This window comes from Opisthocomus hoazin, chromosome 2 (genome assembly GCF_030867145.1).
Source record: "Opisthocomus hoazin isolate bOpiHoa1 chromosome 2, bOpiHoa1.hap1, whole genome shotgun sequence".
Classification (NCBI taxonomy): Eukaryota; Metazoa; Chordata; class Aves; order Opisthocomiformes; family Opisthocomidae; genus Opisthocomus; species Opisthocomus hoazin.
This window is the reverse complement of record NC_134415.1, coordinates 18,617,871-18,634,332: the sequence shown is the minus strand read 5'-3', so window position 1 is coordinate 18,634,332 and position 16,462 is coordinate 18,617,871. Positions and strand designations below refer to the sequence as shown.

At 36.3% G+C, this 16,462-nt stretch overlaps 1 protein-coding gene across 1 annotated transcript in view; it reads right to left on the bottom strand.

Annotated features, from left to right (window-relative positions):
• DNAH8 (dynein axonemal heavy chain 8) overlaps window positions 1–16,462 on the bottom strand; it is a 130,823-nt gene that overhangs the window by 12,102 nt on the left and 102,259 nt on the right. Inside the window, 7 exon segments of the mRNA XM_075444284.1 lie at window positions 1,134–1,289; window positions 4,078–4,230; window positions 7,453–7,526; window positions 8,453–8,655; window positions 10,333–10,451; window positions 13,145–13,266; window positions 16,198–16,388. Coding sequence (XP_075300399.1) covers window positions 1,134–1,289; window positions 4,078–4,230; window positions 7,453–7,526; window positions 8,453–8,655; window positions 10,333–10,451; window positions 13,145–13,266; window positions 16,198–16,388 — 1,018 coding nt within the window.

The window sequence follows — 16,462 nt, the reverse complement described above, 5'->3', positions numbered from 1 at the left end:
TTATTTTTTCAAAATCAGGTATTGTTTATAAGCAGATGAGACTGCATTAACCAATAATACCCTGCAAGAAAGATATAATGATTTTCTGCCAAATTCTCTGAATTACTTCTTGAGCTATATTTATCATGGCGATCTTGTCACCAAAGGATATTAGGAATTGGTCAGTTTAAAGGCAGGCAATGTATATGTTGCTTGCTGTTTTGCAATCCATAAATAAAATTTTCTTAACAGATGAATAGCTGTAATATTTTTTAAAAGTGTTGGTGGCTGAATAAGCTTAGGTGTTTTAGTTCCACAAGAACAGTGTAATCCCGAGGCATGTTCCTGACAGAACAACTTTCTCACTGTTTATAAAAAGATTGAAGGAGAAAAATAATGCAGAATATTATATCTTAATAGAGACCTCAACAAATTGTCTTTCTCTTTCACCATCTTTGCTACACTGAAAATATGAGCAGCTCAATAAAGCCTAAGGCTCAAATAGTGTTTCAGAACTATTTTGAGATCCTTGCTGAAAAGCAGGTGTATTCAAGAGACCTCAGAATTCTGGTATTTATTGTGATCTCAAAACTGACATAACTTTAAAGTACAAAGCATAGATATTGTGCTCACATTGGAATTAATGTAGAACACACCCTGACACAAATAAAAGTAAGAACCAGACACTAAGTGACAGAATTTTATTTAATTTTAGCCATCTAGAAAGTAGAGAGCTACTCTAAGCTAGGCATCTGGATTGCCTTTAAAATTAGTGGACAGAAAGAATGATATACATCCAGAAAATTATTCACTCTTTTACAGAGAGACAACTAAGAGAGGTAAGATGATTTTATTTTCAAGGTGCTTATCTATTTCTATTGACTACAGAGAAAGCTTTTTCCCTTACACCAGATGACTAACCTTTGGACAGCTAAAAGTAGATGAGAAAAATCCTCACGTTAAATGTCCATGGAATGTGTAAAATTTATGAAACAATTACGAGAATAAAGCACCTTGAAATACAAATTATAGAAATTAAAGCTTCAGCCCCGCAACATGATGCTACAATAAATATCAGAATGTGTATTGTCAGGAACATCTGTTAAAGTGACTCCATACACTATAACAGTATTTGCAAAGCTTATAAGAAATACCTGAACAGTAGAATGCGGGAAAGCTACAGTGTAAAGCAAAGGTTTCCACATAGGCATATTGCTAACATCTAACAGATCCTGATTAATTCCAGAAAATGTTCTTTTCAAACTGGCACGTACACCTTGGGGAGGTTCATTTGTGAACTTTATAGCAACCTGTCATGTGAAAAAGATAAAGGAATTGGATTTGTTTACTGAACCAGCAACATACTAAAATGTCACAACTATTAGTTACAAATACAATGGAAAAAGTTGAAGCATTGTAGATACAAAGTTGATATGTAGTTTTACTATAAACTGCTTAAAGAGAGTACATACTAGATTAGGCCCCAAAAGTCTGTAATATACATTACCTTAAGATTTTGAACATGGACCTTCAGTTTATGTTGGTCAGAACCATCACTGATACTTGTCCATGGCTCTAAGAATTTTCATCAACAACTAGAAGCAATTGCCATGCTTTTCAGAAGGCATCATCCAGAGTAGATGACAAGAACTCTTCCATATTTCTGCTCCCAGAACTTCACAGTAAATACAACGAAATCTCACCTTGCTTCAGACCAGATCTATTTGTTCACAGTGGCTACTCTGGACTCGGTGGCCATGTCTGCAGCAGTAAATCAGATTCACCTGAGAATGTTCCAGGGCACTTCAGTCAGCAGGCATGGAATCCACATTTGTGGTAGTAACCTGTCACAGCCCCTTAGAATACAGCCCCTTAGTTTCACGCAAAGTGCTTAATGGGAATGGTTTCTACAAAATTTTAATTGTCAAACCATGCCTGTAAATTATTTGAAAGACTGCTGGTTAGCACAGGTTTTCACGTCAAAGAATGTTGTAACTACTTACCCCTTTGGACTATTGCATTCCAGTGCTGGGTAATGTTCATGGGCACACTTGAAACTATTAGTTCAGATGCAGACTGGCCTTACTAGAATCTGTATTCATTGAGACACTTTCAAATGCTGGAAGAACCCAAATAAAAAAGTATTTTTCTGCTCCAACAGTAAGCACTTGTCTGGCTGGCTTGGTTAACATGGCAGCATGCACTGAAAGCATGGTAAATGCCAGGGTGCTCACAGGCTGAATGCAAGCATGCCTCTGAACCGTTTCTGCTTCTGAGAGACGCTTAATGGAAGACACTGATGAATGTGTCCTTCACCTGGCAATTTTACTATCTCCATATTTGTGGTAAAGAATCTCAGTTATTTTTAAGGAATGACTTTTCAACTTCAGTCTCACAAACTTATTTCTGGGCTGCAGAGCTCAGGCAAGCTTTCTCAGAGATGAGCTCCAGCCTTCTGCAAAGACCCATCTGCAACGTGAGCGCACTAGAGTGTTGGACTGAATGAGAAAACTTGCTAACCAATCTTTCCACATTTCAAAGGATATCTTGCTCAGTTTTTGATTAATGTTCTGTATAAAAACCCAAATTATTCTTTCTTCTGAGAAAGAGCTGACCTTCGGTTTGTCAGTTCTTAATTTTCTGGAATCCCTGAAAACAGTAATATTTTAACAGGTAACTTGACCCTATAGATTGGGAATTCACATGTGAAACATTTGAGATAAATGCAGTGAAGATTCATCTAGCAATCCTGTCAGGCTTCTACTCTCACTTTTAGCAAACTACATGTTTATATGGCCCACTATTCATAAACCCCTTGAAGATGCAGGATGATCTCATTTTCTGTTGAGACAATATATGAAAATGTAGGTCCATACCACTAGCTTTCTATAAACAGCCTTTTTCCATGGTGACATACATTCCTTCCTGAAGGTTGTCTCCTAGATTAATTTGAGAAAGGAACCTGGCCCCCCCCCTTCACATCCTAGATACGAGGTATGCTATCTATCTTTATTCAGAGAGAATGAGAATCACTAAGGAGACTCCCACTGCTTTTAAGTGGAAAGGGGTCTATAAATGCAGAAGTCTCAACAGACAGCTATTACGCTAGGTATTAACTAGGATTATGACCTGCTTTGAGAGTGCTAGGAACCATCATAAGTGACTTAAATGTACTTCATGGGAGTTTAGGCAGTTTTCCTGGTACTGATGAAAAAAGTCTCCTTGAGATCTACAGGACAACCATTTATAGTTTATCCAAAGAAAAACAGGTAACTTCTTCATAGATACATGTGCTGTCCATGTGTGTTCTGTCCCCTTTAACTTCTATTTCAGATAGGCAAATCTGGAAGAGTCTAAGAGCAGTTGCAGGCATTACTCCACAAAGGCATCTGGTTGGGCAAAAAGAGATACAGGTAAAGCCTTATAGAATCATAGAATCATAGAATCATAGAATCATAGAAAGTTTTGGGTTGGAAGGGACCCCTAGAGGTCATCTAGTCCAACCCCCCCGCAGCGAGCAGGGACACCACTGACTAGATCAGGTTGCTCAGAGCCCTGTCCGACCTGGTCTTGAATGTTTCCAGGGATGGGGCCTCCACTACCTCTCTGGGCAACCCGTTCCAGTGTTTCACAACCCTCATTGTAAAGAATTTCTTCCTTATATCCAGCCTAAACCTACCCTGTTTTAGTTTAAAACCATTACCCCTCGTCCTGTCACTGCTGTCTCTACTAAAAAGATTGTCCCCATCTTTCCTATAGGCTCCCTTTAAGTACTGAAATGCTGCAATCAGTTCTCCCCGCAGCCTTCTCTTCTCCAGGCTGAACAAGCCCAACTCTCTCAACCTTATAGTTTTGATTCGAGTGTTTCTGTGTACAGAATTAATGTGAATTGATACATACATAATGTATCTTTGAGAACTTCCAGTTACCAGCAACTAAACTTCCTGTTTGAAGTGATATTTGCAGTTTAAGGTAAGTTCATTTTCTCTTGGGCTTTGTTTCCTCTGCCTCATCTCTCATTTATTTAATTTCCATTTATACACTTAATCTAAATAATTTTGATGGCATGAGGTACCTGAATTAAATATTTGAACAAACCTGTAGCAGCGTAATTGGGAATTTAGGATGTGGTTCAGTAGTTATCCAAACTTGAAACGTCTCTTCCTGTATCTCAGCAGTAAGAAGTGTCTCCAGTAGTTCATCCATAAAATCCAGTCCAAGATGACAATTCTGAAGTAACACCCAGCCTCCCTAAACAAGAATATTGACTATTACCATATGAAATTTAGAAGAGGTTATTCATAATGAAACCAGCTGTCTGTATTAGAATTAAGTTTGGTCTTGTGTGTTTGTTTTTTGGGAAGGTTTATTGTGGCGGGGTGGGGTTTTTTTAGTTTTTTGACTTTGGGTCTGTTCCTGAATATGTATTATCATTTTATTTTGTATTGGCACAGTTAAAGCAGACAGGAAAAGTGAGTGCAGAAGTTATTTCCACATCCTTATTGATCACAATGAAAAGAACATAACCAGAGCCAACATTCAAAGTAAAGTATCAGTGCTACCTAGTGGCAAAAAGAAGTAATTCTGTCCTCTCTCAGCAAAACACCACTGATAAGTAACCCCGCCAATCAGATTGAAAAGAATGAGAGTGGAGAAATAACAGCTGAAATCTAAGGAATACATCTTTTTATAAACTTATTTGTTAATAACATAATCTAAAGTCAGTGTAAAGAGGTGATAACAAGACTCTAAAACTTTTCAGCTGAAATTATTTTGTGTGCAATAAATGTGTATATATGAAATTCAACCTCTGCGTATTAATTTCCATCTTATTCAACTCTCAAGTTGCATGAAAGCTCTATTTTGACTATTATCTCTCTGCACTTCTGCTTATGAATTTAAATTCAATCAGCTTTTGTAGCATCACTTTAGAAGCCTGATGAATCAGAAGCCTGATATTAAAATGGGGCATTATTTAATCAGTTCTAAACAGTGATGTGTAGATTTCATTATAGCTTGTAATTTCATTTGGGCAATTTTGGTTTAGTTCATTTGAAAAGAAATAAATAACATTTAGTGACAAAATATAATTGAAATATTTATGGTGAACTGATGGATATTAAAAAAAAAGAGAAAGATTAAATGCAGGAGGTTTTTTTTCTTCTTTAATAGGGAACCACTTTTTTGAGGAAGATCTTTAATTAATTTGTCACATTTCCAAATGAATCAGGCTCAGTTTTTTAAAATTGTCTACCTTTAACACAGCACAGCAGTTTTAATCATATTACATACTCTTGGCCAGAGGTGGGAAAACATCCCAGATATTTGTCTTCATATTCACTAATTCTATTTTGTTCTCGCAAATCTGATGTTCACATATCCTCTGTAAAATGTTTACACCACTAAGGCATTTAGTTCAGAAATTGTTACTAGTAGCTCTACTGGAGTACTGTTTTGAGTATCCTTGTGGGCTTTACTGAGGGCAAAGAAAGGCAGAGATGCCTCAGTTTTCACCATTCCAATGAACCAGAAGTTCATGATGACTGTTCTAGGCATACAAACACAAACAAGTATGACAGATGGATGTGTGCATTTGCACATCATAAGAAATGACATCTGCTATAAAGAAATTTCTTTTTTCTTTTTTTCCAAAGTGGTGTGCATCTATATTCCAGTACTGGTGTCACCACATTTGGTAGGACTTGAGAGGTTACTGGAATACAATATACAGAACTTCCAAAGCCAAGAGTCCATTAGGTAGAGAACCTCGGATTATACAGTAATGTCTGTCAAGTGTGCAGTAAAGGCCATATGCTAGTATTATAATTGTCCATAATAGAGAAACACAAATTAAGCAGACTGTATCATTTCCAAACAAATAAATATAATCTGACAAGAGAATTTTTTTTTCCTCATGTGAAGATATCTCACGGACAACGGACAATACAATTGAAATTCCCTGAACTGGTATTGCCTGACGTTTTCTTTTTTCTGCATGAAAGACAGGAAGCCCTGGAAAGGCTCTGAAGCACTTCAATCTATTGGGTGAAGAGGACAGGACTTTGCAGAAGTCTAAAGAAAGAAGCATTTCCTCATCTCATCGTGAGTAAATATTGCAGAATTAAATGATAAAAGAACTGTTTAGTTCAGATGGAAATCTGAAATAATCTTGATAATGAATCTGCAATAGTCTCAAAAGTGCATATGTTCTATGTTGTGATCTCATTTTCACCATTTGTCCTTCCAAAGCTTTCATGGGTGAGGACAGAGACCCAGGGAATCTAATGGATGTCATATATTGTGAGGAGTTAAGTTCTAAATCTCGTGATGAATCCACCTTTGACTTTTTATCTAACTTTTAATGAATGCTCACACTGTAGGTATAAAAGCTTATACTGATTAACAAACGGGTAATATGGCACCAGTCAAAACTTTTACTGAACACAAGTCTGTTCAGGTTTCTTTAGGTGAATATTACAAGTGATGTACTCCTGGTTTAGTAAGGACTCACTGACGGTTATGGTCAGATGAAAAATGTGTTTCATTTATCAATATAGTTCTTCCAGTCTTCTACTCTCCATTAGTAGAGCTATTCTAGTCCTTCAGAATACTGGATTAAGGCTAATTCCCAATATTTTGAGTTTGCAGGCACCTCTGGCTGCACGTCCTCATTTGCAACGCTGTCCACAACTCTTTGAAGCGTCCAGCTGACCAGACTGTGCTATTTACACTAACTTATATATTGTCTTTGAGGTGTCGATTACCATCTTTCTGGAGCTGCTGCCTAGACTTCCCATGTTTTTACTCTTTAAGAATATCATCTGCCATAACAAAATACACTATAATATTTAAAAGAAAAATGCATAACTATTGTTTGGAAATTCTTAGACATGCTGGGACTCAAAGCTGAAAAGATTGGCAAATAAAGAAACAACCAAAACCAACTGCTGAATGAGCAAGAGGCCCTCACACTAGCACAGATGTAAAAATGTGAGGCAGTATTAGGAGCCAGCACATGCTTCTGTATCTACAGCTTTAAGCTATGTGTGCACTCACCATTTTATCCAGTAGAAACTGTGCAACTTCTAGGTAGCTCTCATAGGGGAGGAGGGAAAAAAAATTTAAAAATAATAAAAGAGTTCCAGTAAAGAGGTAGGATCTGCAAGTCCTGTAGGACAGAACTAGGACACAACGTCCTTTTACCTCTGCACAACACATAGTGATAAGAAGGTAATGTGCTACCTTTGAAAGGCTGCTCAATATTACTGCTGGCAGAAGTATTGACTTGAACTCCACTGGCACGTACTTATGCTACAGTGGAATGATTTTAGGCTCAGACACTCTAGGAGACTTTTTTGCCCTGAGATATGCCTGATAGTAAGGTGAAAATGCAAAATATTAAAGATTGCATGCAAAAGAGCTGTAGAAGAATGCTAAAACAATCGATTTATATTGCAGTGGTTTTTTTTGCACCTGTTGCATTGACAACTGTATGAATTTGCGTGCATGAACTTCTTATCCTTGACCCATAGAGATGGTCCTACATTCTACAACATATTTGACAATATATGATTAATGAACTTATATTCTTCAGAAAAAGTATGAGTTCAAATTCAGTCCAAAAAAAGTGATATAAATACAGCACAATTAAGTACATTTTTTAACAAAGACATTTATTTAGGAAAGTAGAATCTCTTCACCACCATATTATGCTACTATGAATAAATTTTCTAAACATTGAAATATTGTAAAATAACATTAAAATATACATCCACAATATTTACAGTGTTTGTAGAAGTGAAGGACTGTGACTATGTTATTACTGTCAATGGGAATTTGTGGCAAATTTTAATGAAGTAAGCCACAGTATTTGGAATATGAACCCAGATTTTTCTTTGTGTAGGTAATGAAGCCATGTAAATGAGCAGAATGCATAATTCTAAAATTGCATTTGTGAACATATTAATGTGACTAATATAATGAATATGTATCAACTTCCAACTCAGTTTGTATGCTCACTTTTTCAAAATTTTCACATAATATAGCCATAAAGTCCAGAATACACAAATGCAGACTTTGTGGGTATTTTTTGTTACAAAATAATCTTATAAGCAGATTGAATGAGATTATGTTATCCACATTTAAGAACTAAAACAAGAAAACAGTACTGTCACCATGCCAGAATAAAAAAAAAATACTGTCTTTTATAGTTAGGAACTAAAAAAAATAATCGCTGGGAAGGATCATAACAATTTATTAAAAAAGAACTGAAAACATTACTGTCCAGCTGCATGCAGACCAATCGCCAGCATACCATCTTTTGTTTTAAATCGTATTTTCTCTCTAAGACGATGGTTCAGGAATAATCAATAGTGCAAAAGAATTTAAGAAATACTTTTCAGAAAAAAAAAATCTCTAAAATTACATTACCCTTCTGCATCTTAACACACAATGATGAATAATTACTTCTTACCTAATTTAAGCTTCCTAGCCAAGGAATCAATCTGAATAGTTGGGTCAGATCCCACAGACAAGAAACAGATGAGAGGTGTTTGTGTGTCACTTTCCTCCCAAGTTTTCTCTAAATTCAAAATGACCGGTTCTGTATATTTCTCATCCAAGGAATTTGCAATATATTTCCTGGCTTGGGAAAGCTTTCGGTCTGGACACCAAGCCCTAGAAATAAAAACATATACCAAGATAAAAATTCAATGTTTCTTCCTGTTGCAAAGACTGGACTTCAATTAGAAATTCTATTTTTATCCAATAGAGATTTTTGCTCCATAATATGCATATATATACACACAGGCATACACATGTTTGTAGGTTTGTCTTTACAGATATAATAATAGACAGTGCTAGTAGTCTTCCCTCTACTTATGGCTGTTCAATACTTTTCAGTTGCTTACAATTTTGCCTTGAGTAAATTATTTCCACTGGAATTAGCATTGGGCATTCTGAGCGCTGCAATTCAGAAACAACCCACCAGCATTATATAGGGTTTGATTAATGTCAACCAGAGACATAGTCAGGGAGGAAACATTCCAAACACTCAGGTACCACTACCAGCTCCGAGAGGAAATAATAACACTTTACCTCCTGATTCAAAAAACGAGTAGTGCCTGGACAAAAATTGGGTCTGTCTGTCCAGCAAGTAGAATCCTATCAACGGATACATAATAATGGCCCATATATTTTAAACCCAGTGGGACCTCAACAACAATTGACAAAATTTCTAATAGATACAGGAGCGCAAACTTCCATACTAACACAACAAGATGCTGAGAAGCGACCTAACCACTCATTCACAACAGATATGAGGACCCAAGCAGAGAAATGTAAGCTTGTTTTTCCCTTTAGTAAAATACTGCAGATGTTTCACTGGGTCTGTTAGTCTTTTACGGTACAGATTCAACTCTTTTGCAATCAGTTGCGTTTGTGTTGGGGATGAGTCTTTACTTTTCCCAGGAAAAAAACCAGACAACTACTTTTTGATAAAATATATGACTTCACAAAGATTTAGTTTATAGGCTTATTATTTAATGGCTTAGGTCTTAGATGATTCCCTTCCCTCTTCAGGGTGGATAGCACAGAACAATATTGTAATTCTTCCATCAAATTCTGGCCTTTTTTACTGCACAGGATGAATCTGCAAATTCTGGCCTTTTTTACTGCACAGGATGAATCTGCTCCAAAGACAAATCATAGTCTAGTAATTAATGTTGTTGGCTTTTTTTGTAGTGTCTCTGATTTATTTACTGCAGCACTTTGAAAGTATACAATGAACGTAGGAAGATATGATCTCATGCATAAGGCAGCTGAATGCTGCTTTGGGGAACACCATTCTATCTCAAGTCCTGCCACAGAGATCTCAGCTGATGCAATAAAATAATTTACAGCACACTTTTCACATGGGGCTTTTGAATACCTGTTTTGCATTTTCACAAATCTATTTTATTATTATCTATTTTATTATTTATTTATTTAAAGTTATTAAAAATAGTTCATTTTAAAAGAAATTAAAAAATTTAAAAAATTTTTGAAAACTGTCTGAATTATTGTACTATTTTAGTGCCTTTTTGGAGAAGGCTGCAATGTGGTTCCCAGCTTCTATTTGTCTTGACATAAAAGCAAAGCTATAAAAAATATTTTCTAGAAGTAACTTTTTTAGACTCTTCAGAGGATAGCTCCCAAGTGAGTGAATTAAATCATATTTCATCTGAGTAAATTAAATAACATTTCATGTCAACCAGAAATTCGTAAATATTATATTATTATGATAATAGCATACCAATAGACTGAGACACATGATGCAACCATGTATGCATTTGCCAGTTTTCTGAAGGTGCTCACCTGATGAGTAAAAGCTTGCGAAAAGTATCAAGCGAATCGTTATATCCGTCAGGTATAATTTCTTCCTCGGGAGCATCTTTATCAAACCAACTTTTCCATCCCTTTTCATTACAGGCTATCTAAATTTATTACATTTACACACATATAAATATATTGCAACTGTAGCAAAATCCCACTGTAAATGCATATTTTAATGAGATTCTATCATTATATTAGGGCATGTTACAAGTAACTTTAAGAGTCTATAGCATTTAAGTCATACGCCATGAGAATTGCTATTAAGATATTACAAATAAAAATTTTAGCATTAAGATGCAGGCTCTTAAGCTAATCAGTTATGCACTGATCCTCCTCCCAAACCCATGCAGCTACTTCAGAAAAATCAAGAATTAGCAGAAGGATTCTATACTACAGCGGAAACATACTGTGACTACTTTATTTCTTCTGATCACAAAGTACTATGAGGAACAGAAAAATCTGTCCCAGTGCAGTCCAGCCAGCCGAAGAATCACAAATTAAAAATAACAGACTCTAGTTAGGTTTTGACTTGGGAAAGAATAAATCTGACCACAAATATGATCACTACTTAGGAACCTCTTAAAACCCATGACCTAACAGGACAAGGGATACTGGTGGACAGAATGTAGTGAAAATTACTAAGCAGTTGAGCCTTTAATGCAGTAGCTAAGAAGAGTCAGTTACTGCAAGATTCTCAGATCCCTGGAAAGAGAACAAGGAGCAGACTGATACAGCCTGTTCTGAAATACAGTTCTATCTGCCCATTATAAACCAAGGAGTTCTGCCCGGTTGACTGACTTGGTTTCAAACAGAAGTAGTTTCAGAGCAAACTAATCCAAGAATGGACTGGGAGAGGAGTGACAAACAAACATGCAGGGACCTCTTCCAACCACATATTTCCTATAACTAAACTCACTCGAAGATATTCATAAACACCAAATGTCCCTTTCTGAACTATAATCCAAGTCAGAGGAAAAAATGTACTTTATAAGCAAATATCTCAGTTCTACATTAACTGACATCAATCTGAGCACATGCTAGGAGAGTATTCAGAGGAGGTACCTTCTGAAAGCTAGGCCACAGCTAGAGATAGGTTACTGAGCTAAAAGGGACTTTAGTTGACTCAGTAAAATCATTAAGTTTTCATTACATATCTCTTTTTACCATCACTCACTCAACCACCGCTAGAAGTAGTAACAGCGTGAAAAGGAACAGGGTCATCTAGACTTTTAAAGAGGAACATGTCTTTAATAAATTAAGTTAGGCACCTGGGACTGGAGGACTTAATTTTTAGGCAAGAAAAAATCTGTAACTGGCAAGGAAATAAGAAAATCACAGGCAACCTCTTGAGAACTGGGTATACCATTTTCAGGCTTTTTTACTTTAAATCATTTTCTGCTTGTATCCATTTAGATAATGACACAGTTGTACTGAATATGATGAGCCAAATAGAACAGCACATCTAATGGATGCAAAGTATTAAAAAGATGTTATTTTCATATTTGTGTTTTTCATTGATATCCTAGTTGGCACCTTCCCAGATTCCATCTCTGTCTATTACTAAAGTCACCTCATTGTCACTTTAAAACTTGCAAATACATGGCAATTTTAAGTTAGTGCTAAAAGATTAGTTAAAAAAGAGGCCTTTGGGGGTAACATGGTCACCTAAGTATTTTGGAGTCTAAAATTTTGTTTGCACCAGTTCTAGAAAAGTCCTACAGCAGAACCATTACAATCTACAAATTAAAAGAAAAATACATAATTCACAACCCCATGGCTAAATTTAAATATTGTTAACAAGTGTGCAGTTCTGCCCCACAGTTCAGTTGGGCTCTGGTGCCCTAACGACCCAGAGTGAAGGCTTAACTTGAATTCCCCCAACTCTCTCGTAATACAGTATCCTGTTTTGCTACCTCCAGAAACCAAAACCTGGAGGAAATGGGCTGGGATGTATCCAGGTCTTGCCTCGACACAGAATCAGGAAACAGCCAGGACCACTTCCATGTTCATCATTTAGATAAAATCTCTGCTACCCTTCAGGGCACTAAATACCTCACAAAATGGACTTGGCTGACCAATGCTATAATAGCAAGAATTTAGTGTCCTGGCTATCAGCCTGGTTAACAAGGAGTGCTTAGGACGTTCAAGAAGAGAAATACTTCGGGAGTGTTTTACCTACATGAAAAAAAGATAAATTTACCAAAGTAAAGAAAAGAAATGATAAGCATGTCACAAGCTTATGTGCACGTAAGTTCATGTATGACTTAATAAAATAAATAGTATTTTTATAGCTAGCTCATCATATCTGAATAGCATGTTAACCTTGGAATGGAAATGAATATTTAAAAATAAGCAGTAAACAAATTACTTGTAAAAGTCTATCAGATTCAAGATGTAAAACATTGCAACTTAAAACCTGACACTCATACATTAACTTTCTGAGCCTTTTTGATACCTCTACTTTTTTATCCTTTCTTCTTATGTTTGTCTCTCTTTCACTGGCTTCGTTTTTTACTATTACTTTGCTCCTGTTCTCTTCTCTTTCTACCTCAATGACTATAATATAAAATACAATAAAGCAAAGAAAAACCCTGTAGAGCAAATAAATATACGCCTATACATCAATATACCCCCATTCATGCTACCTAATTGTTCATTTCCATGCCTTTATTCTATATTCTCTCTGGCCTTGTTCTTAACTACATCTCCTGTGCATTTTAAATGTAAAATACAGGACCATAATTATGATTGAGAAACTGGTTATTAACATTAAAAGAGAATTATTAGATATCACCTGGTTCAAAATTTCTGCAAATGTTGGGAGTTTACTCAATTCCACTAGGTTTAGCCATGTCATGTCAAGAATCCAGTGGAAAGGTTTGGGTGGGCAAGACTGTAGATCCAATGCTGCACCTCCTGTAGATAGAAACATTCTGATGAAATACACATGAAGTTCCAGGGGTCAAGATATATTTGACATTTCCTTTTAAACCATGTTTTCTAGCCCATGTAATTTTCACTGGGGTTACTAATTGCACTCTTGTGTACTTATCATTTATTTCATAAGATCACAAGATAATTTAGTCTGGAAGGGATCTCAGGAGGTCTCTAGTCCAACCTGTTCAAAGCAGGGTCACCTATAAGGTAAAACCAGGTCTTTATTCCACCTGGTCTTGAATGGAGACTGTACAACATCTCTAGTCATGGTCGTCTAACATTTGTCTGTCCCGATGATGAAAAAAAATCCCCTTACTCCCCCTCTGAACCTCTCTCTTTTTTCTAGTTTATTTCTGTTGTCTCCCACTGTTGTGCACCACTGTGAAGAGCCGGGCTCTGTCTTGTTAATGGTCTTCTCATAGATGTTGGAAGGCTACTCTTGGATCTCCCCTAAACCTTCTGTTCACCAAGCTGAACAAGCCCAGTTCTCTCAGCTTCTCATCCTAGATCATGTGCTCCACGTAGTTTGTTGTTATAAGTTTATACAATGATACTAATTATATTTGAAGTATGGGACACATGTTAGCAAAATAATCTGTGATCAGTGGAAAAAAATCTCAAACACAACAAAAGAAGAAACAAACTCTGGGCTGATGGAATCAATCAGTCCTAGACTAGCCTAACAAGCATAAATCTTTTTTAATAGCATATATAGGAAAAGATAGCCAGTAGATAATACGTGTGTTTCATGTCCTCTGATATGCAATTGAAGAGCAAATACAAAGGAACACATCTAGGACAAGACTGCAATCCAATTTTAAAGAGATTAACTTCTAACTTTTTATCATAATTTTCTTCTTCTTCTTGTAGCTGCCTCTTCCTCAGTCCTCCACAAATAATGTTGCTTCTTGGGAAAACTAGAGGGTGTTGTTTCAGTGGTCTCCAGAACTAGGATAATTTATTCATTTAGATCACCTGTATAATGAGTTTCACCAACTTGTTACAAACAAACTAAAAAATCACCGAAGATGTTTTGCAATTCCTCTGTAGTATGCTTTTTAATATTTACAGAGCTCCTTAGTAAAATACATTTTTTGCTAGAGAAGATCATATTCTTCACTTGCGCGAGTTCCCCACTTTTTACTGGTAAAGGACACAAACCAAAGTGTCAAGATACCTACAAAATCATCAATGAACTTAGAAACACAGTCCAAAAGATATGAGAAATATTTCTACAGTTTTAATAAAAATTCTATGCCACCATCATAGGAGGCTATTTTCTTTTAATTTGGGGACCTGCTTTCTCTGTTTTGCTGACTTAAGGTTACCTTCAAGCCATAGCATTAAAATATTCAGGAAGGGCCTAGTGTTTGGCTTTACTGGAATACAGTAAACAAAATGAAATTCAATTTCTGTACTTTAGCAGAAGGAAAGATTGATAACCTCCTGAGACTAGCTGAATAATGATTTCTAGGGACTCTTTCCTTTCAAATAGAAATGCTTATTTCACTGAGACGTCCCGTGATAATATAGCTCATGATAAGCCATGAAAGCTCTCCAGGAAAAGAAACAGAGAGAGGAGGAAGAGAGATTTATTTTTTAAATAGATCCTTTATTCAGCTGCCCGATCATGTTTGGCAGCATGGCATTCATTTTGCACCAAGGAGGAAAATTGAACAATTGCAGAAGATACCTAAGAGTCCAGGTCAATTTGGCTAGGCATCTGCCCACTTCCCAATCTGATTTAATACAATGTGAATAATTATAGAAAATCTATCGTTGCTTTGATGTAATTTTATGCACCAGAAAAATTTCTCATTGTCATTTTATACACCAGAAGAATTTCTCACTATCAGATCAACTGTGGTAAACCTAGGCAGTAAACTGCAATCATTTGTTCTACACAAAAATTGCTAAAAGTGCTCCTGTATTTATTACAGATTCTCATCCCTTAGAAATGGGTAAGTGACCACTTTCTGCTTCAGATGCCCAAGCTGTATTTTCCTCTGACAAAACAAGAATCCATGAGCTGAAAAGCCAGCAAATGCGGCTCCTTATCTAATGCTTTACTAAAGCAGGCAGTTCATTTTGAAAGCGTTTCCAAGCATGGCCTGCCTGACATCAGTGGTAAATTGGTAGCTGGACACCATTCTCGAAGGACAAAACCATTATGACAAACTGGAAAGCAAAACAAAGTGAATTTAATCTTGCTTCCTATGCATTTTATTCATTAAAGGCAGATAATGATCTTCAAATCTACATTCAACACTTTGATATTAGAGCTTTGCAAGATTCATTTGAACACTGTAAATATTCGAAAAGGTTTTATATGTACCTCCGCATAAGCAATCCTGACCACATTTTTCAGCAGAGGCACAAATTCACAGAATACAGAAGAGGCAGACCTGGCCAACTGGGCCACAGAAACACCTAATATTCTCTAAAAGCCAGAGTTAGCTGGATGGCAAAAGTCAGAGACAAGCTCAAGCTGATAAAAGACTGTTTGTAGCAACCCCCGGACTTCATGTGGAGTTGTTCTGGCAACTTAGAAAATAGCTTTGTTCAGCTCCATCACAGCAGAGAAGCAAAGGAGGAAGAAGTAATCTAATTTATAAAAATAAGGATACAAATGTAATGTAAAAGTGTACAGTTATTAAACCAGTTGACAGAGAGAAGCAGAATTATCATCTTGATCTCAGGACAGAACACAGCCCAGTAAATGGCAGAGGTAGAACTGTGATGGAGAACTCCACCTAACTTCACCGCACCACAGCAGGGATAAGAACAGAGGCAGCTCCCACAGAACTGCATGCTAGAAACCATGCAGCCAAAAAGTCATATTCTGAAATGGTATAAATGTTTAGAAAGTTGAAATTAGCTCCACATATAACACCATTTTTAAAAATTTACCTCTAATGAGTGCATGGAACTCTCTGTTTTTCACATGTCCTCTCTCAAGATCAATTTTTAATGTCAGGAGGAGGGTAAAGAGGAATTTGTGGTTTTCATACAAGCCTCTAACAGAATATGAGTAAATTTCAAAGGTAAGATACTCAATAATATTTGATACTCTTTTCTGAGGTAAAGGAGACTTCTTAGATCTGAATCGTAAATACAAAGCAAAAAGAAAGCATGTTAATAACAGCAAATACATTTGAAAGACAAACATCTGAAT